Raw genomic sequence first — 19,631 nt, 5'->3', positions numbered from 1 at the left:
ATTAACCTTACATTCAAGTATTTTTCTGAATATCGATTTTATTCCATTAACTAGTTCCTCGTATTCTTAACAACGTCTCTTTTCCCGTTTATGTTTGGATTTAACATCTGCCAGGAACTGCAAGGTCTTTGTAGTAGTTCCAGCAACTTCCACGTCTTATCCTCAATTTCCTGGTCTCAACTTTCTTACTCTAACTTAAGTCCTTGAAGACGATGATACGACCCTGAGATATACTGGCATGACCCTAGTTCTTGTAGGTTAGGTCAAGGGTCATGTCATCATATATAAGGGTTGTTTGATGCTCAAGGGTTTAAGGATCACAAGAATTTTTTTTTTTCAGTAAGTTCCTTCACCATCATCATGACACATTCAGAATGGTTCCCAGCAGTGTTTTCAAACCTTTGCTGCCCTTTCTTTGTTCTGCAGTTTCTCTAAGAGTTTATTCCTCATGTATATAGACATGATTTATCTTAGGTACAATAGCCATCTGTACAGTACCTGAAGTACACTAGTACCTGGGGTACAACTGTCTCCTGTAGTGTCCGAAATTAGTTACCAGTAAAGCACCCAAGGTTAGGTCATCACATGTCAACCATATGAACGTCAAAAGTTTCAGGGATTAAGATAAAGTTATTCTCAGTGGAACACTGATCATGGCAGCAGTCAGACTAAAGACTGAGCAATGAACAGATTTGAATGAATGTCATGCTTTAGCTGGACATGAGGGGACTGGAGCCTTATGAGAAGATACTGAGTCCTTATGAAGGGTGTTGGGTTTTTAGAAGTGGGGGAATACCTCATTAGAAAAGCGGACTTGGGTTTTCATGAGTAGCAGCTAGATGGTAATGGTGAGTGGGCTTAGTACAGTTCCCACCAGGACAGGCAGGGGTCACCATGATGGGGGACACATGGGCTTTGATCTTACTTAAATGGATATCAAAATTTCAAAATACATGGATAGTGGAGTGCAGACAGACATGGACTATGGAAATAGGATATCATGGATACGCATACTTGTTCTTTTTTCTTCGGATGGGAAAGTCAAAAGAGACTACGGGTTGAAGAAGCCAGCGACAGGAGTAAGAGGATAACATGTAGGACACATCACAGGAGACTCAGGAACTCCTTATGAGATGGTTGAATTTCGGGAATAAGAATAACCACTTCAGTCATGATATGACTTTATTTACTTACTGATTACAGTATTGTCTTCACTAATACAGTACAGTACTTACACACCTTAGTCTAGAGCACAGGTACTTGGTATAATGATAATAATAATAACAATAATAATAATAATAATAATAATAATAATAATAATAATGATAATAATAATAATATTCAACCTGACAGCAACACTACTGGCAACACTAGTTACACTGCCTAAGGTTATAATATACAGTTGTCTTTATCTTCTTCTAAAGTGTACATCCTCCACACACCTGCTCTTGGTTAATATGATATAGATATGTAAGTATCACGGGCACAGGAGCTTATATATGATGGAATACTTATAGTTCTTTCTCTCATATCTCAGCTACTAAGTAGCAATAAAATTTACAGATTAATGATGTACTTTTGTAGTGTGTGTGTACATGTGAGTGTGTGTGTAAAACGGAAGAATGTATAAGTTACAGCTTGTCATTTAGTATGCTAGTATATGTTCATGTGAACATGAGTGTTGACCACCGTGGGTACAGCTGCTGAAGGCATGATCTGGCCACATCAGGTGGGCTGTGCAGCTGGGAGGGACCATACTTGCTGAGACCCACCCATTCACTCTGGGTCAAACTTTCACTGTGAATGTTGTAAATATAATGGAATGATAGATTTGGAAAGTTTATTACTTAACTACACACTATATATAATATTCTGTTTAGTTACGAGTCAGTAATATACAAGAGTGAAATCTTCAGTTTCACATATGACTCACTTTGCATGACTTGGTGTACCAGTCTATCTAGCCAAGGCTAACTATTTACAAAACAGTAGCAAATACAGTACTGTTGTTGGCATTTGTAGCTGAGGGAAAACAATGATTATGTTTTGTAATATTCATGAATTCAAAACAAGATGAAGTCCACAGATGTGGTGGGCAGGTGGGGGAGGTTTGTGCTACTTCTGGATACAGGTGCAAGCGACAGGCATCTGTATTTCATGTACATTCATATTTCAAGATATACATCTGTCTACTGGCAAACTGCAAGACATACACCTGTCTACCGATGAACTGCAAGATATACACCCATCTACTGGTGAACTGCAAGATATACACCTGTCTACTGGTGAACTGCAAGATATATATCTACGGATGAGGGAACAAAGATGTGTCAGCAGTCAAGGTCTCCTCACCGACTGTTCACTCTCTATGATCAAGAGCAAGCATTGCTAACTAAACTGATCTTTCTAATTCTTTTTGATATTCTTCACAGGAGTAATTACTGTTTATTACCGTCATTGAGGAACATATATAAACTGGGAGCAGCAGTTTCTTCTTGAGTCAGCTCAGGACAAGTAGATCCAACAGTTGAGAACGAGCCATGTTCTAGGCTTGGCTCTTCATTATAACACAAATGGAAATTGGTGAACAATGTCTATAACAGAAGGGAGAGCATATCTTGCAGGAATGCATGACAGTGTACAGACACATACTTCAGATGCATGACAGTGTACAGACACATACTTCAAATGCATATCAGTGTACAGACACATACTTCAGATGCATGATAGTGTATAGACACATACTTCAGATGCCTGACAGTGTACAGACACATACTTCAAATGCATGACAGTGTACAGACACATACTTCAGATGCATGACAGTGTACAGACACATACTTCAGATGCATGACAGTGTACAGACACATACTTCAGACACATGATAGTGTATAGACACATACTTCAGATGCATGACAGTGTACAGATACAAATTTCAGATGCATGACAGTGTACAGACACATACTTCAGATGCATGACTGTACAAACACTTCAGATGCATGACTGTACAAACACTTCAGATGCATGACTGTACAGACACAAACTTCAGACAGAGTCAGACAGACATGTCTGGCCAGGTGTCCAGACAGTCTAAACCATGTGTATTGCCATATGTGGCAGCATAACAACATGACCACCATATGTAGCAGCATACTAACATAACCACCATATATGGCAGCATACTAACATGAACACCATATGTGGCAGCATACTAACATGACCACCATGTGTGGCAGCAAATTAACATGACCAACATATGTGGCAGCATACTAACATGACCACCATATGTTGCAGCATACTAACATGACCAACATATGGTGTAGCAGACTAACACTAGTACTGAGAGTTCAAAACTGTAGTAAAATAGCAACCAAAACAATTGTTTATCAGCCAATCTCAGTTGGTTGAATTTTCGGCTAGGTATCTATTTGTAGGAATTTAAGTTCTTCATAAACTTTGAATTCTAAATACAGATTCATAAGGGTACGTGACTATCCTCTTGTGAAGGAATTTGCCAGGACCACCATTCTTGTCCACATTTTAAATTATTCTCCACAGGAATCAGACCATTAACAATCCAGTGTGCTTTCTGCTACTTGAACCTGTGATGGCTACCTGCTCATACTGTGGCCCATACCCACAGCTCCATCATCCACCACAGGTACAGGTCCATCATCCATCACAGTTACTGTGTCTGCTGGTCTATCTTTCACCACAGACTGTCAGCTGGTCCATCATCCACCTCAGGTATTGTTACCCAACTGTTCTGTATCCACCAGAGACTCAGTGGTTGAATCATACAACAATGGGACCGTGTTTAGAGGTCCATGACCCACTATGAGCACCGTGTCCACAAGTTCATCACCTGCCAAAGGAAGTGGGTTTATTAGTCCACTATTCACCATAAGTACCTAGACTACAGGTCTGTTATCCACCAGAGATAATGGGTCACTAGTCCATCATCTTCCAAAAGTACTGGATTAAATGGTTTATAATCCACTACAGGTAGTGGGTGCAATATCTATCATCCATTAAAAGTACCAGGTCCAATGGTCCATCATCCATCAGAAGCACTGGGTCCAACTGTCCACCATCCACCAGAAGCACTGGGTTCAGCTGTCCACCATTCACTGAAAGCACTGGATCCAGTGGTCCACCATTCTCTCAGTGTGCAAACACTCAGTACCCCAGGTGGAAGAGCCTGGTCAGCATACAAGAGACAGCTGTACAATCTACATGTCACAAGAATAACCTTGAGTTTAACATGTGTACTCTGACCACATGATGTATGCTATGATGGAGGTACTCTGCTGGATGAAGGTGTGGGAGAAAGAGAGGAAAGGGAGTGGGTGGTGAACGGGGACATGATATTAATATTCCTACCAAAGGTTTTCTTGGGATATGGTTGAGGGATTTAGCTAGCCACTGCTGAGACCAGAGACTTAAAAGGGCCAGCAGGTGTACCAGTACAATACACCAGAGGGCCAGCAGGTGTACCAGTACAATACACCAGAGGGCCAGGAGGTGCCAGTACAGTACACGAGAGGGCCAGCAGGTGCCAGTACAGTACACGAAAGGGCCAGCAGGTGCCAGTGCAGTACACCAGAGGGCCAGCAGGTGCCAGTACAGTACACTAGAGAACCAATAGGTCCCAGTACAGTACATCAGGGGGCCAGCAGGTGCCAGTACAGTATGTTCTTGAACACATGATGTCAACACTGACCTTGCCTCTGTCAGTGGCAGCCAATGGTATAGTGGGATAACAAGTATTTTCCATAACTGTCATAGGTGTCATGTCTGTACACTAGTCAGCGATCAAGTGCCACGTATGCACACTAATCAGTCTACACTACTTAATCCGCTGATGCCAGCACTGTACATCACTGTCCACAAGTATCAGCACTATGTATCATTTGGTCAGCAAGGGCCAGAACTGTACACTTCTCTCAGTGGGTGACACTATCCCTACTCCATTAGTGGGTGCCAGTACTGTACACTACTGTTAGTGGGTGCTAGTACTGTACACTACTGTACACTACCGTTAGTGGGTACCAGTACTGTACACTACTGTTAATGGGTGCCAGTGCTGCACACTACTGTTAGTGGGTGCCAGTACTGTATACCACTGTTAGTGGGTGCCAGTACTGCCACTACTGTCAGTGGGTACCAGTACTGCACACTACTGTCAGTGGGTGCCAGTACTGTCACTACCTTCAGTGGGTGCCAGTAGTTTACACTACTATCACTGGATGCCACTAGCACTACTCTGTCAGTGTACTGACTATATACCGTATATTACTGTCAGTAGATGCCAATACCACTACTCCATCAGTGGGTGCCAGTACTACTACTCTGTCAGTGGATGCCAGTACCACTACTCCATAAGTGGATATCAGTACCACTACTCCGTCAGTGGGTGCCAGTACTGGATGGCCTCTTTGGGAGTGGAGAGCACTTCATTCCAGTGGTTGAGAGCTCTGCCGCGGGCGAACATGAAGGATCCGATGACCACCCGCCCCACCACACGACCTGCAACACCAGAAGCAATTACACAGTGACCTGAAGGAGTGTGCACCAGGTCTGCTGCACCAGCACCAATGGTCACCTCTGACAAGCTCATCGGTGACTGTTGGACTTGTCTTCTATAAGGTCCAGTATAACTAGGGACTTATATAAGTATGTATTGCAAACCTGGCTTAATGTTTTTATCAGAATACATCCAATTTGCTAAGCTGAGAAAATTACTGAGAATTCTATATTTCACAGAAAAAGAAAAAAAAGGAGATATGTTAAATAACTCATAATCACAAACATGCAGTTCACATTTGAGGCAATTCTTTTGTAAACAAAAGGTTTAGTTATCGAAGGATTGTAAGTAATTAGTAATAGAGGCCATCTTGGGGTCAGTAGAGACAGTTTAGGTAAGGTCCCTCTTACACATCATCCATGCTGAGGTCATCTCGCATTGGCTTTGTGGTCTGACATAAATATGTGAACTTTGATAAAATGGGCATTTTAGGACTCAGCAAAAATCTACAAAATCATGTGCATAAGACAAGAAGCTACATAGTATGTTAAGCAGCTTGATATATATTTCCTGCAGTTGAAAATTGGGATAATACATCCTTCAAAATAGAAGTTCTGGCTATTTCATTTTACATTCAGTAACCTGGGCCATTTTAGATGGTAGCTGGGGTCGCCAAACACAGTTCTGAAAATGGACCACAAGAAAACTAACCCTGAAAATTTTGGTTCCAATTGGCCCAATGGTTTCCTAGGAGATTTTACATGCTAATTTTTGACAAACTAGTCCTATTGTGCAAACTGGGCAAGACTATGAATGACACAGTAGAAACACAACATACAGTAAACAGCTCATAGTTCACATGACACAGTAGAGGCATAACAAACAGTAAACAGCTCACAGTTCACATGAGCAAACTCTTATCTTTAACTGAAGGTTAAGGTTACTGGCATTAATTTATTAACTTTTCAATGGCGTCTTGTCCAAGACAATTGCATGTTTACCAAATGGCGTTCTAGCTTCGTCTCTTCGATGTATATCAATTGACTTATATTTCTCTCTTGTGTCTCCCCTGATGATGCGATTATTACACGAAAATGCACTTGGGAACTTATCATGTTTCATTTTCCCGCAGACTTACAGGAATATATATATATATATATATATATATATATATATATATATTTTTTTTTTTTTTTTTTCATACTATTCGCTATTTCCCGCGATAGCGAGGTAGCGTTAAGAACAGAGGACTGGGCCTTTGAGGGAATATCCTCACCTGGACCTCTTCTCTGTTCCTTCTTTTGGAAAATTAAAAAAAAAAAAAAAACGAGAGGGGAGGATTTCCAGCCCCCCGCTCCCTTCCCTTTTAGTCGCCTTCTACGACACGCAGGGAATACGTGGGAGGTATTCTTTCTCCCCATCCCCAGGGAATATATATATATATATATATATATATATATATATATATATATATATATATATGTATACTATCCCTGGGGATAGGGGAGAAAGAATACTACCCACGTATTCCCTGCGTGTCGTAGAAGGCGACTAAAAGGGGAGGGAGTGGGTGGCTGGAAATCCTCCCCTCTCTTGTTTTTTTTAATTTTCCAAAAGAAGGAACAGAGAAGGGAGTCAGGTGAAGATATTCCCTCAAAGGCCCAGTTCTCTGTTCTTAACGCTACCTCGCTAACGCGGGAAATAGCAAATAGTATGAAAAAAAAAATATATATAAATATATATATATATATATATATATATATATATATATATATATATATATATATATATATATATATATATATATATATATATATATATATATTTATTTTTTATTTATTATACTTTGTCGCTGTCTCCCACGTTTGCGAGGTAGCTCAAGGAAACAGACGAAAGAAATGGCCCAACCCACCCCCATACACATGTATATACATACGTCCACACACGCAAATATACATACCTACACAGCTTTCCATGGTTTACCCCAGACGCTTCACATGCCTTGATTCAATCCACTGACAGCACGTCAACCCCGGTATACCACATCGCTCCAATTCACTCTATTCCTTGCCCTCCTTTCACCCTCCTGCATGTTCAGGCCCCGATCACACAAAATCTTTTTCACTCCATCTTTCCACCTCCAATTTGGTCTCCCTCTTCTCCTCGTTCCCTCCACCTCCAACACATATATCCTCTTGGTCAATCTTTCCTCACTCATTCTCTCCATGTGCCCAAACCACTTCAAAACACCCTCTTCTGCTCTCTCAACCACGCTCTTTTTATTTCCACACATCTCTCTTACCCTTACGTTACTCACTCGATCAAACCACCTCACACCACACATTGTCCTCAAACATCTCATTTCCAACACATCTACCCTCCTGCGCACAACTCTATCCATAGCCCACGCCTCACAACCATACAACATTGTTGGAACCACTATTCCTTCAAACATACCCATTTTTGCTTTCCGAGATAATGTTCTCGACTTCCACACATTCTTCAAGGCTCCCAGAATTTTCGCCCCCTCCCTCACCCTATGATCCACTTCCGCTTCCATGGTTCCATCCGCTGCCAGATCCACTCCCAGATATCTAAAACACTTCACTTCCTCCAGTTTTTTCCATTCAAACTCACCTCCCAATTGACTTGACCCTCAACCCTACTGTACCTAATAACCTTGCTCTTATTCACATTTACTCTTAACTTTCTTCTTCCACACACTTTACCAAACTCAGTCACCAGCTTCTGCAGTTTCTCACATGAATCAGCCACCAGCGCTGTATCATCAGCGAACAACAACTGACTCACTTCCCAAGCTCTCTCATCCCCAACAGACTTCATACTTGCCCCTCTTTCCAAAACTCTTGCATTTACCTCCCTAACAACCCCATCCATAAACAAATTAAACAACCATGGAGACATCACACACCCCTGCCGTAAACCTACATTCACTGAGAACCAATCACTTTCCTCTCTTCCTACACGTACACGTGCCTTACATCCTCGATAAAAACTTTTCACTGCTTCTAACAACTTTCCTCCCACACCATATATTCTTAATACCTTCCACAGAGCATCTCTATCAACTCTATCATATGCCTTCTCCAGATCCATAAATGCTACATACAAATCCATTTGCTTTTCTAAGTATTTCTCACATACATTCTTCAAAGCAAACACCTGATCCACACATCCTCTACCACTTCTGAAACCACACTGCTCTTCCCCAATCTGATGCTCTGTACATGCCTTCACCCTCTCAATCAATACCCTCCCATATAATTTACCAGGAATACTCAACAAACTTATACCTCTGTAATTTGAGCACTCACTCTTATCCCCTTTGCCTTTGTACAATGGCACTATGCACGCATTCCGCCAATCCTCAGGCACCTCACCATGAGTCATACATACATTAAATAACCTTACCAACCAGTCAACAATACAGTCACCCCCTTTTTTAATAAATTCCACTGCAATACCATCCAAACCTGCTGCCTTGCCGGCTTTCATCTTCCGCAAAGCTTTCACTACCTCTTCTCTGTTTACCAAATCATTTTCCCTAACCCTCTCACTTTGCACACCACCTCAACCAAAACACCCTATATCTGCCACTCTATCATCAAACACATTCAACAAACCTTCAAAATACTCACTCCATCTCCTTCTCACATCACATCTGGCAGCGGATGGAACCATGGAAGCGGAAGTGGATCGTAGGGTAGGGGAGGGGGCGAAAATTCTGGGAGCCTTGAAGAATGTGTGGAAGTCGAGAACATTATCTCGGAAAGCAAAAATGTGTATGTTTGAAGGAATAGTGGTTCCAACAATGTTGTATGGTTGCGAGGCGTGGGCTATGGATAGAGTGGTGCGCAGGAGGATGGATGTGCTAGAAATGAGATGTTTGAGGACAATGTGTGGAGTGAGGTGGTTTGATCGAGTAAGTAATGTAAGGGTAAGAGAGATGTGTGGAAATAAAAAGAGCGTTGTTGAGAGAGCAGAAGAGGGTGTTTTGAAATGGTTTGGGCACATGGAGAGAATGAGTGAGGAAAGATTGACCAAGAGGATATATGTGTCGGAGGTGGAGGGAACGAGGAGAAGAGGGAGACCAAATTGGAGGTGGAAAGATGGAGTGAAAAAGATTTTGTGTGATCGGGGCCTGAACATGCAGGAGGGTGAAAGGAGGGCAAGGAATAGAGTGAATTGGAGCAATGTGGTATACCGGGGTTGACGTGCTGTCAGTGGATTGAATCAGGGCATGTGAAGTGTCTGGGGTGAACCATGGAAAGCTGTGTAGGTGTGTATATTTGCGTGTGTGGATGTATGTATATACATGTGTATGGGGGTGGGTTGGGCCATTTCTTTCGTCTGTTTCCTTGCGCTACCTCGCAAACGCGGGAGACAGCGACAAAGCAAAAAAAAAAAAAAAAAAAAAAAATATATATATATATATATATATATATATATATATATATATATATATATATATATATATATGAAGTTGATCGTGCTTTACAAGTTAATGTACTTGAGAGTTGTCATGTTCAAGAGCAAGAGGTTATCATACCAACTTGATATAGTTTCTGTGCTGAGGAGGTTCCGATACTGTACCTGAGTTACATTACTATCCTTAAGACGTAAAGTTTCTGAACTAAAACACTATATTAATGCTAAGCTGACAGTAACCAAGTTCATGATCACTCAGCACATCTAGACACATGTTGGTGGACAGTAAGTCAGAGGATGCGTAAGGTCAAGGCGTACCTTTGGCGTTGGAATTGGGGGCGAAGTATAGTTGCAGAGTAAGGTGGACACCCTCGAGTGCTGGCGGTGGCCGGAAGTGGAAGGACTCGTTGTAGTGGGAGTCGTCGCCAGCCGCCACAATGGCTGTCTTCTTAGACTTGATGACCCGCCTCTGACTCATGAGGGAGACCTTGACCCAGGACACCAGCTCCCCCTCACACACCTGCAACACACACGACTCTTACTCTCTTACCTACACACACGCAGTTTTTACGGCATATGTTATATATAATCACCATACAAGTCTAGAACCTCTTTCATAGTGTTTCTGCAGCTTTGGGGCTGCTGCACTCCAAACAGGAGTAGAACTGTGGACTCATGTACAGTGAAGTCCTCGACGAGACTGTATTTCTATTAATCCACTGGCAACAGCACAAATGTTACCGGACTCTGTCTGTAAGTGGTTACACCGCGATGGGAGAGGCTGTATCATTGTTAGTGGACGGAGGAAGTAAAGCATCGTCGGGGACTTCTCTGCCCATAAGAATCCATCTTACCTTGCTCCTGCATGGAGTGCAGCCTTGTAGCTGCCTGAGGCCCATTAAAGATGTGCTGAGGTTCCATAATAATAATAATAATAATAATAATAATAATAATAATAATAATAATAATAATAATAATAATAATAATAATAATAATAATAATAATAATAATAATAATAATAATAATAATATGAGCCATAACAATAATGTTCCTAGGCAATTTTCTTATCAAATACTAATTAGTGTATAAGTTCAGGTGTATATCAGAGGAAGACAGGGAGAGGCTGACCTTGAGTCCTCTGGCCTGGAAGACAGTGAGAGTCAGACGGTGGAGAGTGTCGTTGTAGGTGAGAGAGACCAGCAGCTCTCCCAGGTCACTGCGAGGTTCACACTCTTCCTCCTACAGGTATGTAAACACTGTTACAGCTGCTGCTGCTAGTTACAATAATGTTTATCAAATATACTTGCCATTCCTCCTTATCTTTCCTGAGCCTCGCCCAAGAGGCTGACATACTAGGACATACCAGCATCAACTTACCCTGACGAGGTCCCTGGCCATGACGATGGCAGGGTTCGTGACGTCTGTGGCAGCGGCGGCGGCGGCATTGGCGGCGGAATCTGCCACCACCTGGGTGAGAGGGCAGAAGACATGACCGATGGCAGGTTGTCGCTTGTGCCGCCCGCCGTCGAATACGCTTATCCGGAGTGTCCTCTCCGCCACGCACCGCAGTGGGATCTGTGGGCGAGGCCAGATCTAGCAAACATTACCAAGATCATTAGCATGAACATCTTATCCTTGCTTATATATATATATATATATATATATATATATATATATATATATATATATATATATATATATATATATATATTATCCTTGGGGATAAGGGAGAAAGAATACTTCCCACGTATTCCCTGCATGTCGTAAAAGGCAACTAAAAGGGAAGAGAGCGGGGGGCTGGAAATCCTTCCCTCTGGTTTTTAATGTTTCCTAAAGAAGGAACAGAGAAGGGGGCCAAGTGAGGATATTCCCTAAAAGGCTTACTCCTCTGTTCTTAACGCTACCTCGCTTACGCTTACCCTCCTGCATGTTCAGGCCCCGATCACACAAAATCTTTTTCACTCCATCTTTCCACCTCCAATTTGGTCTCCCACTTCTCGTTCCCTCCACCTCCGACACATATATCCTCTTGGTCAATCTTTCCTCACTCATTCTCTCCATGTGCCCAAACCATTTCAAAACACCCTCTTCTGCTCTCTCAACCACGCTCTTTTTATTTCCACACATCTCTCTTACCCTTACGTTACTTACTCGATCAAACCACCTCACACCACACATTGTCCTCAAACATCTCATTTCCAGCACATCCATCCTCCTGCGCACGACTCTATCCATAGCCCACGCCTCGCAACCATCCAACATTGTTGGAACCACTATTCCTTCAAACATACCCATTTTTGCTTTCCGAGATAATGTTCTCGACTTCCACACATTCTTCAAGGCTCCCAGGATTTTCGCCCCCTCCCCCACCCTATGATCCACTTCCGCTTCCATGGTTCCATCCGCTGCCAGATCCACTCCCAGATATCTAAAACACTTTACTTCCTCCAGTTTTTCTCCATTCAAACTTACCTCCCAATTGACTTGATCCTCAACCCTACTGTACCTAATAACCTTGCTCTTATTCACATTTACTCTTAACTTTCTTCTTTCACACACTTTACCAAACTCAGTCACCAGCTTCTGCAGTTTCTCACATGAATCAGCCACCAGCGCTGTATCATCAGCGAACAACAACTGACTCACTTCCCAAGCTCTCTCATCCACAACAGACTTCATACTTGCCCCTCTTTCCAAAACTCTTGCATTCACCTCCATAACAACCCCATCCATAAACAAATTAAACAACCATGGAGACATCACACACCCCTGCCGCAAACCTACATTCACTGAGAACCAATCACTTTCCTCTCTTCCTACACGTACACATGCCTTACATCCTCGATAAAAACTTTTCACTGCTTCTAACAACTTGTCTCCCTCACCATATATTCGTAATACCTTCCACAGAGCATCTCTATCCACTCTATCATATGCCTTCTCCAGATCCATAAATGCTACATACAAATCCATTTGTTTTTCTAAGTATTTCTCACATACATTCTTCAAAGCAAACACCTGATCCACACATCCTCTACCACTTCTGAAACCACACTGCTCTTCCCCAATCTGATGCTCTGTACATGCCTTCACCCTCTCAATCAATACCCTCCCATATAATTTACCAGGAATACTCAACAAACTTATACCTCTGTAATTTGAGCACTCACTCTCATCCCCTTATATATATATATATATATATATATATATATATATATATATATATATATATATATATATATATATATATATATATATATATATTAGTGAAAGAGAAGAGAGAGGCATTTGGACGATTTTTGCAGGGAAATAATGCAACTGAGTGGGAGATGTATAAAAGAAAGAGACAGGAGGTCAAGAGAAAGGTGCAAGAGGTGAAAAAAAGGGCAAATGAGAGTTGGGGTGAGAGAGTATCATTAAATTTTAGGGAGAATAAAAAGATGTTCTGGAAGGAGGTAAATAAAGTGCGTATGACAAGGGAGCAAATGGGAACTTCAGTGAAGGGCGCAAATGGGGATTTGATAACAAGTAGTGGTGATGTGAGAAGGAGATGGAGTGAGTATTTTGAAGGTTTGTTGAATGTGTTTGATGATAGAGTGGCAGATATAGGGTGTTTTGGTCGAGGTGGTGTGCAAAGTGAGAGGGTTAGGGAAAATGATTTGGTAAACAGAGAAGAGGTAGTAAAAGCTTTGCGGAAGATGAAAGCCGGCAAGGCAGCAGGTTTGGATGGTATTGCAGTGGAATTTATTAAAAAAGGGGGTGACTGTATTGTTGACTGGTTGGTAAGGTTATTTAATGTATGTATGACTCATGGTGAGGTGCATGAGGATTGGCGAAATGCGTGCATAGTGCCATTGTACAAAGGCAAAGGGGATAAGAGTGAGTGCTCAAATTACAGAGGTATAAGTTTGTTGAGTATTCCTGGTAAATTATATGGGAGGGTATTGATTGAGAGGGTGAAGGCATGTACAGAGCATCAGATTGGGGAAGAGCAGTGTGGTTTCAGAAGTGGTAGAGGATGTGTGGATCAGGTGTTTGCTTTGAAGAATGTATGTGAGAAATACTTAGAAAAGCAAATGGATTTGTATGTAGCATTTATGGATCTGGAGAAGGCATATGATAGAGTTGATAGAGATGCTCTGTGGAAGGTATTAAGAATATATGGTGTGGGAGGCAAGTTGTTAGAAGCAGTGAAAAGTTTTATCGAGGATGTAAGGCATGTGTACGTGTAGGAAGAGAGGAAAGTGATTGGTTCTCAGTGAATGTAGGTTTGCGGCAGGGGTGTGTGATGTCTCCATGGTTGTTTAATTTGTTTATGGATGGGGTTGTTATGGAGGTGAATGCAAGAGTTTTGGAAAGAGGGGCAAGTATGAAGTCTGTTGGGGATGAGAGAGCTTGGGAAGTGAGTCAGTTGTTGTTCGCTGATGATACAGCGCTGGTGGCTGATTCATGTGAGAAACTGCAGAAGCTGGTGACTGAGTTTGGTAAAGTGTGTGAAAGAAGAAAGTTAAGAGTAAATGTGAATAAGAGCAAGGTTATTAGGTACAGTAGGGTTGAGGGTCAAGTCAATTGGGAGGTGAGTTTGAATGGAGAAAAACTGGAGGAAGTGAAGTGTTTTAGATATCTGGGAGTGGATCTGGCAGCGGATGGAACCATGGAAGCGGAAGTGGATCATAGGGTGGGGGAGGGGGCGAAAATCCTGGGAGCCTTGAAGAATGTGTGGAAGTCGAGAACATTATCTCGGAAAGCAAAAATGGGTATGTTTGAAGGAATAGTGGTTCCAACAATGTTGTATGGTTGCGAGGCGTGGGCTATGGATAGAGTGGTGCGCAGGAGGATGGATGTGCTGGAAATGAGATGTTTGAGGACAATGTGTGGTGTGAGGTGGTTTGATCGAGTAAGTAACGTAAGGGTAAGAGAGATGTGTGGAAATAAAAAGAGCGTGGTTGAGAGAGCAGAAGAGGGTGTTTTGAAATGGTTTGGGCACATGGAGAGAATGAGTGAGGAAAGATTGACCAAGAGGATATATGTGTCGGAGGTGGAGGGAACGAGGAGAAGAGGGAGACCAAATTGGAGGTGGAAAGATGGAGTGAAAAAGATTTTGTGTGATCGGGGCCTGAACATGCAGGAGGGTGAAAGGAGGGCAAGGAATAGAGTGAATTGGAGCGATGTGGTATACCGGGGTTGACGTGTTGTCAGTGGATTGAATCAAGGCATGTGAAGCGTCTGGGGTAAACCATGGAAAGCTGTGTAGGTATGTATATTTGCGTGTGTGGACGTATGTATATACATGTGTATGGGGATGGGTTGCGCCATTTCTTTCGTCTGTTTCCTTGCGCTACCTCGCAAACGCGGGAGACATCGACAAAGCACAAAAAAAAATATATATATATATATATATATATATATATATATATATATATATATATGCATAAAACCACAAGAAAAATGAACCAAGATAAGTTCCCAAGTGTACTTTCGTGTAAGATCACGTCGAGATACCACCATCCAGTAACGCTTGTTTACCAATACCGTCTACGTCAAGCAACGTCTCTTCCTTGTATATCAACTGACTGTTGTACGTCTTGTATCTCATTCTTGTATCTCCCCAGACGATGTCATCGTTACACGAAAGTGCACTTAGGAAATTATCGTTTCGTTTTCCTCGGTTTTGCGCATATACTTGATGACGCGCACCATTGTGACCTCTTGCTATATAATATATATGGTAATATGATATATATACTCGCGGGAGACAGCGACTGAGTATAATAATATATATATATATATATATATATATATATATATATATATATATATATATATATATATAATTTATTATACTTAATCGCCGTCTCCCGCGTCAGCGAGGTAATGCAGGGTGCCCATACACGCATATATACATACATACATTTCAACGAATACATAACATATACATACACAGATATTATATATATATATATATATATATATATATATATATATATATATATATATATATATATATATATATATATATATATATAAAGATGAAGTTTACATAAAGTATCAGAAGCGGTGGACAGAAGAGTCTTACATGGAAGCCGAAGTGCTCGTCGAAGACTGGGTTACACGTCTTCTTCTTCTGCTTGGTCTGCAGGTAACGCCGCTCATCTGGCAACACCGTCAGTCTGCAGCAAGACACATGGTCAGTGTGGGGAGTGGCAGCACCAGGTAATTATAGGTCAGCAGGTTGTGTACAGGTATGGCCACAAATCTATGTGGGTCAGTGTGGGGGATGTGTGCACTTGTGGACATAATTACTCAACAACCTGTGACGCACATTGGCTGTATCTGGCACCTCACATATAGTAAACATGTAGAAAACGTATGTATATATGTCAGTGACCAACCAGAGAACCTTTTTCTTGGTAAGGCTTGTCGTGACCAACAGAGAGGAATTTTTCCTTGTTTTCTTGTATCAAGTAAGAATCAAATGCCTGGATGAAGATGTTATCAAATCATGATTCTTAGAGCAACCAGAAATGACAACAAAATGCAAGAGGTAACTGCACATATTGCAAATACACAGAAAAGTTTTTATTTTGCCTGGCAAGCAGAAGGCACCATCATGGTGTACTCTGTGCATCAAGGCACGAACAAATATGGCCATCGTCAAGGATGAAGTACACAGGCGAGTGGGTCAGATGCCACGTCAAGGGTTGTGAAGATAAATTGCCCAGTGATAATATGTTCACCTTTTGATCTTTCTTCAGCTGGAACCTGAAGGTCGAGCGAAGAAATCTGACGCTGGTGATGACAGACTTACTACCACAAGAAGGGTTATAGTTGGAATACACTGAAAGGCTTCGATATTTTATATGATGGAAAATATTTCCATTCTTCCTCCTGCCAACAGATGCCGGATACATACAATGCGAATAATCACGAAACATTCTAATAATTTAAATGCTTCATTACGGGACTCACATACTATATCAGCCATTAGATTTGTATTCAGTATGAGACAATTGGGATGAAGTTACCGCACAACCACACCACCGTTACCTCCTGAGATCGATCCTCCCTCCCTGGGTAACAGTTCAGCAGCAGCAGAACATGGACCACACACCATCATACCCGAGACCTACCTGACGTAGGGATCACAAGCGTTGGTGGAGCCTGGGGTCCTGGAGGGAAGGTTCCTCAGCCTGAGGAGGCCCACCTGCAGCTTCTCACTCTCCTGGCTGTAGTGCAGCGTCAAGAACAGCCGGCCAAGGTGCCCTTCCGGGTAGCTACCGGGGTCGTCCAGGTGATCAGGAATCCGGTACAGCTCAGGGTTGAGCGTCCCTAAGCTGTATCCTGTACCGGGAGAGGCAAAGATATGGGTCAGTCTGTGTACCGGGAGTCTGGCTGGCATAATAAGGAAGTGGTGCGTGTACCGGGAATGAGGAGTTAGTGTGTACTTGGAGAGTGGGGGTGACTGTGTACCAGACGCACGGGGTGTATTGGGAGGAGTTGGGGGGGGGGGGTTAGCTTGGTTTCACATCCTTCAAACAAAAACCAAAGACACAATACTAATACCATCAACACCTCTACTTCAAACTGTCTCTTCCCCTGTTTCACATCTTCTTCCTCTCCTCTAACTACTCATATATATATATATATATATATATATATATATATATATATATATATATATATATATATATATATATTATCCCTGGGTATAGGGGAGAAAGAATACTTCACACGTATTCCCTGCGTGTCGTATAAGGAGGCTAAAAGGGAAGGGAGCGGGGGGCTGGAAATCCTCCCCTCTTTTTTTTTTTTGTTGTAATTTTCCAAAAGAAGGAACAGAGAAGGGGGCCAGGTGAGGATATTACCTCAAAGGTCCTGTCCTCTGTCCTTAACGCTACCTCGCTAACGCGGGAAATGGCGAATATTATGAAAGAAAGAATATATATATATATATATATATATATATATATATATATATATATATATATATATATATATATATATATATATATATATATATATGAAACTCTACGGATGTATCGTGCCTTATTCATTTTCCTGGACGTATTCTCCACTGCGGCTCGTAACAACTTCACTGGAGTCACGTTCGGTCGGCCACCCACCACAGCCACCTGCGCAGGTTCCTCACTGTCACTTTCTGTTGAGTGTATCAGTGAACACCCGTCATCCAGCCGTAACCTATGCCTAGCCTCAGTGGGTAACCTAGTAAGGTTCTCTTCCTGTCTGACGTAAACTTCAGCGTTTTCCTTTAGTAATTGACTTTTTGTAAGCACCTCCCCTACCTTCGTGAAGCACTCCACCACCACTGTAAGTACTTCCCTCTCCCCTCGGTAAGTAGGTAATGCCGCCTGGGGCAGGTGCCCAGGTGGCGGGCCGGGCAGTGACGGACTGACTTACCTTGCAGTGATCGTCTGCGCAAGTCGGTGACGGAGCTGCGTCTGGCCTCAGCGGCGCCGCCCCCGCTGGCCTCCAGGGAGGTGAGGGAGGCCAGGGAGGAGGACGAGGGCGAGGCGAAGTCCTGTGTGGAGGACGACCCACTGCTGCCTCCACCACCACCACCAGCTGCTGGGAGACACAGGCGGGGTGGGTTACGCCACTACACTCAGGGGGGTACGTGGGCAGACAAGCAGGGGTACGTGGTGATGTGGAAGGTCGGCCATATAGACACATGGCTACAGACAGACACACTGATACCAAGAAAAATATATAGACACAAATATCATTCCCACCCTTAGCAACATTGCATATAATTCTCTCTCTCTCTCTCTCTCTCTCTCTCTCTCTCTCTCTCTCTCTCTCTCTCTCTCTCTCTCTCTCTCTCTCTCTGTATATATATATATATATATATATATATATATATATATATATATATATATATATATATATATATATATATTTCAATTATACTTTGTCGCTGTCTCCCGCGTTAGCGAGGTAGCGCAAGGAAACAGACGGAAGAATGGCCCAATCCACTCACATACACATGTATATACATAAACGCCCACACACTGTTATACTTCTCTCTTGTGTGTCCCCTGATGATGTGATTATTACACGAAAGTGCACTTGGGAACTTATTGTGTTTCATTTTCCCCGTGGACTAATATAGGAATATATATATATATATATATATATATATATATATATATATATATATATATATATATATATATAGAGAGAGAGAGAGAGAGAGAGAGAGAGAGAGAGAGAGAGAGATGACGTACATCCAGCCAGGGAGGTGAGGCTTGCGTGTTGGTGGTGGTGGTAGTGTGCGTCAGGACCGGCGTCGGGGGCGGCGTCGGGCAGCGGAGGGTGGGCGGGGACAGCGGACGCCAGCGGGGCCAGGCTGGGCGGCAGCGTGAAGCGGATCTCACGAGTTCTGAAGCAGCAGGAAGCAGACACAAGTACTTAATGCACTGTTACTGACGACCATACAATATACTACCATAACTACCATACAATACAGTTACTACCATACAATATACTACCATATTCACCGTACAATATAGTGACTATCATCCAATATACTGACTACCATAACTACCATATCTTATACTGACTATCATATCTACCATACAATATAGTGACTACCATCCAATATACTGACTACCATAACTACCATACAATACAGTTACTA

General features: G+C 42.3%; 1 protein-coding gene across 7 annotated transcripts in view; it reads right to left on the bottom strand.

Annotated features, from left to right (window-relative positions):
- Positions 1-1,170: 1,170 nt before the first annotated feature.
- LOC139753760 (synaptotagmin-15-like) overlaps positions 1,171-19,631 on the bottom strand; it is a 165,507-nt gene continuing 147,046 nt past the window's right edge. For 5 of the 7 annotated variants that reach the window (XM_071670588.1, XM_071670584.1, XM_071670585.1 and 2 more), the window contains 8 exons: positions 19,219-19,373; positions 18,392-18,559; positions 17,104-17,314; positions 16,050-16,143; positions 11,351-11,548; positions 11,102-11,212; positions 10,292-10,493; positions 1,171-5,526 (listed from right to left, as the gene is read on the bottom strand). In XM_071670588.1, the coding sequence (XP_071526689.1) occupies positions 5,399-5,526; positions 10,292-10,493; positions 11,102-11,212; positions 11,351-11,548; positions 16,050-16,143; positions 17,104-17,314; positions 18,392-18,559; positions 19,219-19,373 (1,267 nt within the window). In that variant the 3' untranslated portion in view covers positions 1,171-5,398. The remainder of the gene's footprint in view (positions 5,527-10,291; positions 10,494-11,101; positions 11,213-11,350; positions 11,549-16,049; positions 16,144-17,103; positions 17,315-18,391; positions 18,560-19,218; positions 19,374-19,631) is intronic. The other 2 variants (XM_071670586.1, XM_071670587.1) reach the window with 2 other exon arrangements.

This window comes from Panulirus ornatus, chromosome 15 (genome assembly GCF_036320965.1).
Source record: "Panulirus ornatus isolate Po-2019 chromosome 15, ASM3632096v1, whole genome shotgun sequence".
NCBI classification, from domain to species: domain Eukaryota; kingdom Metazoa; phylum Arthropoda; class Malacostraca; order Decapoda; family Palinuridae; genus Panulirus; species Panulirus ornatus.
This window is presented reverse-complemented; position numbering and strand designations above follow the sequence as displayed.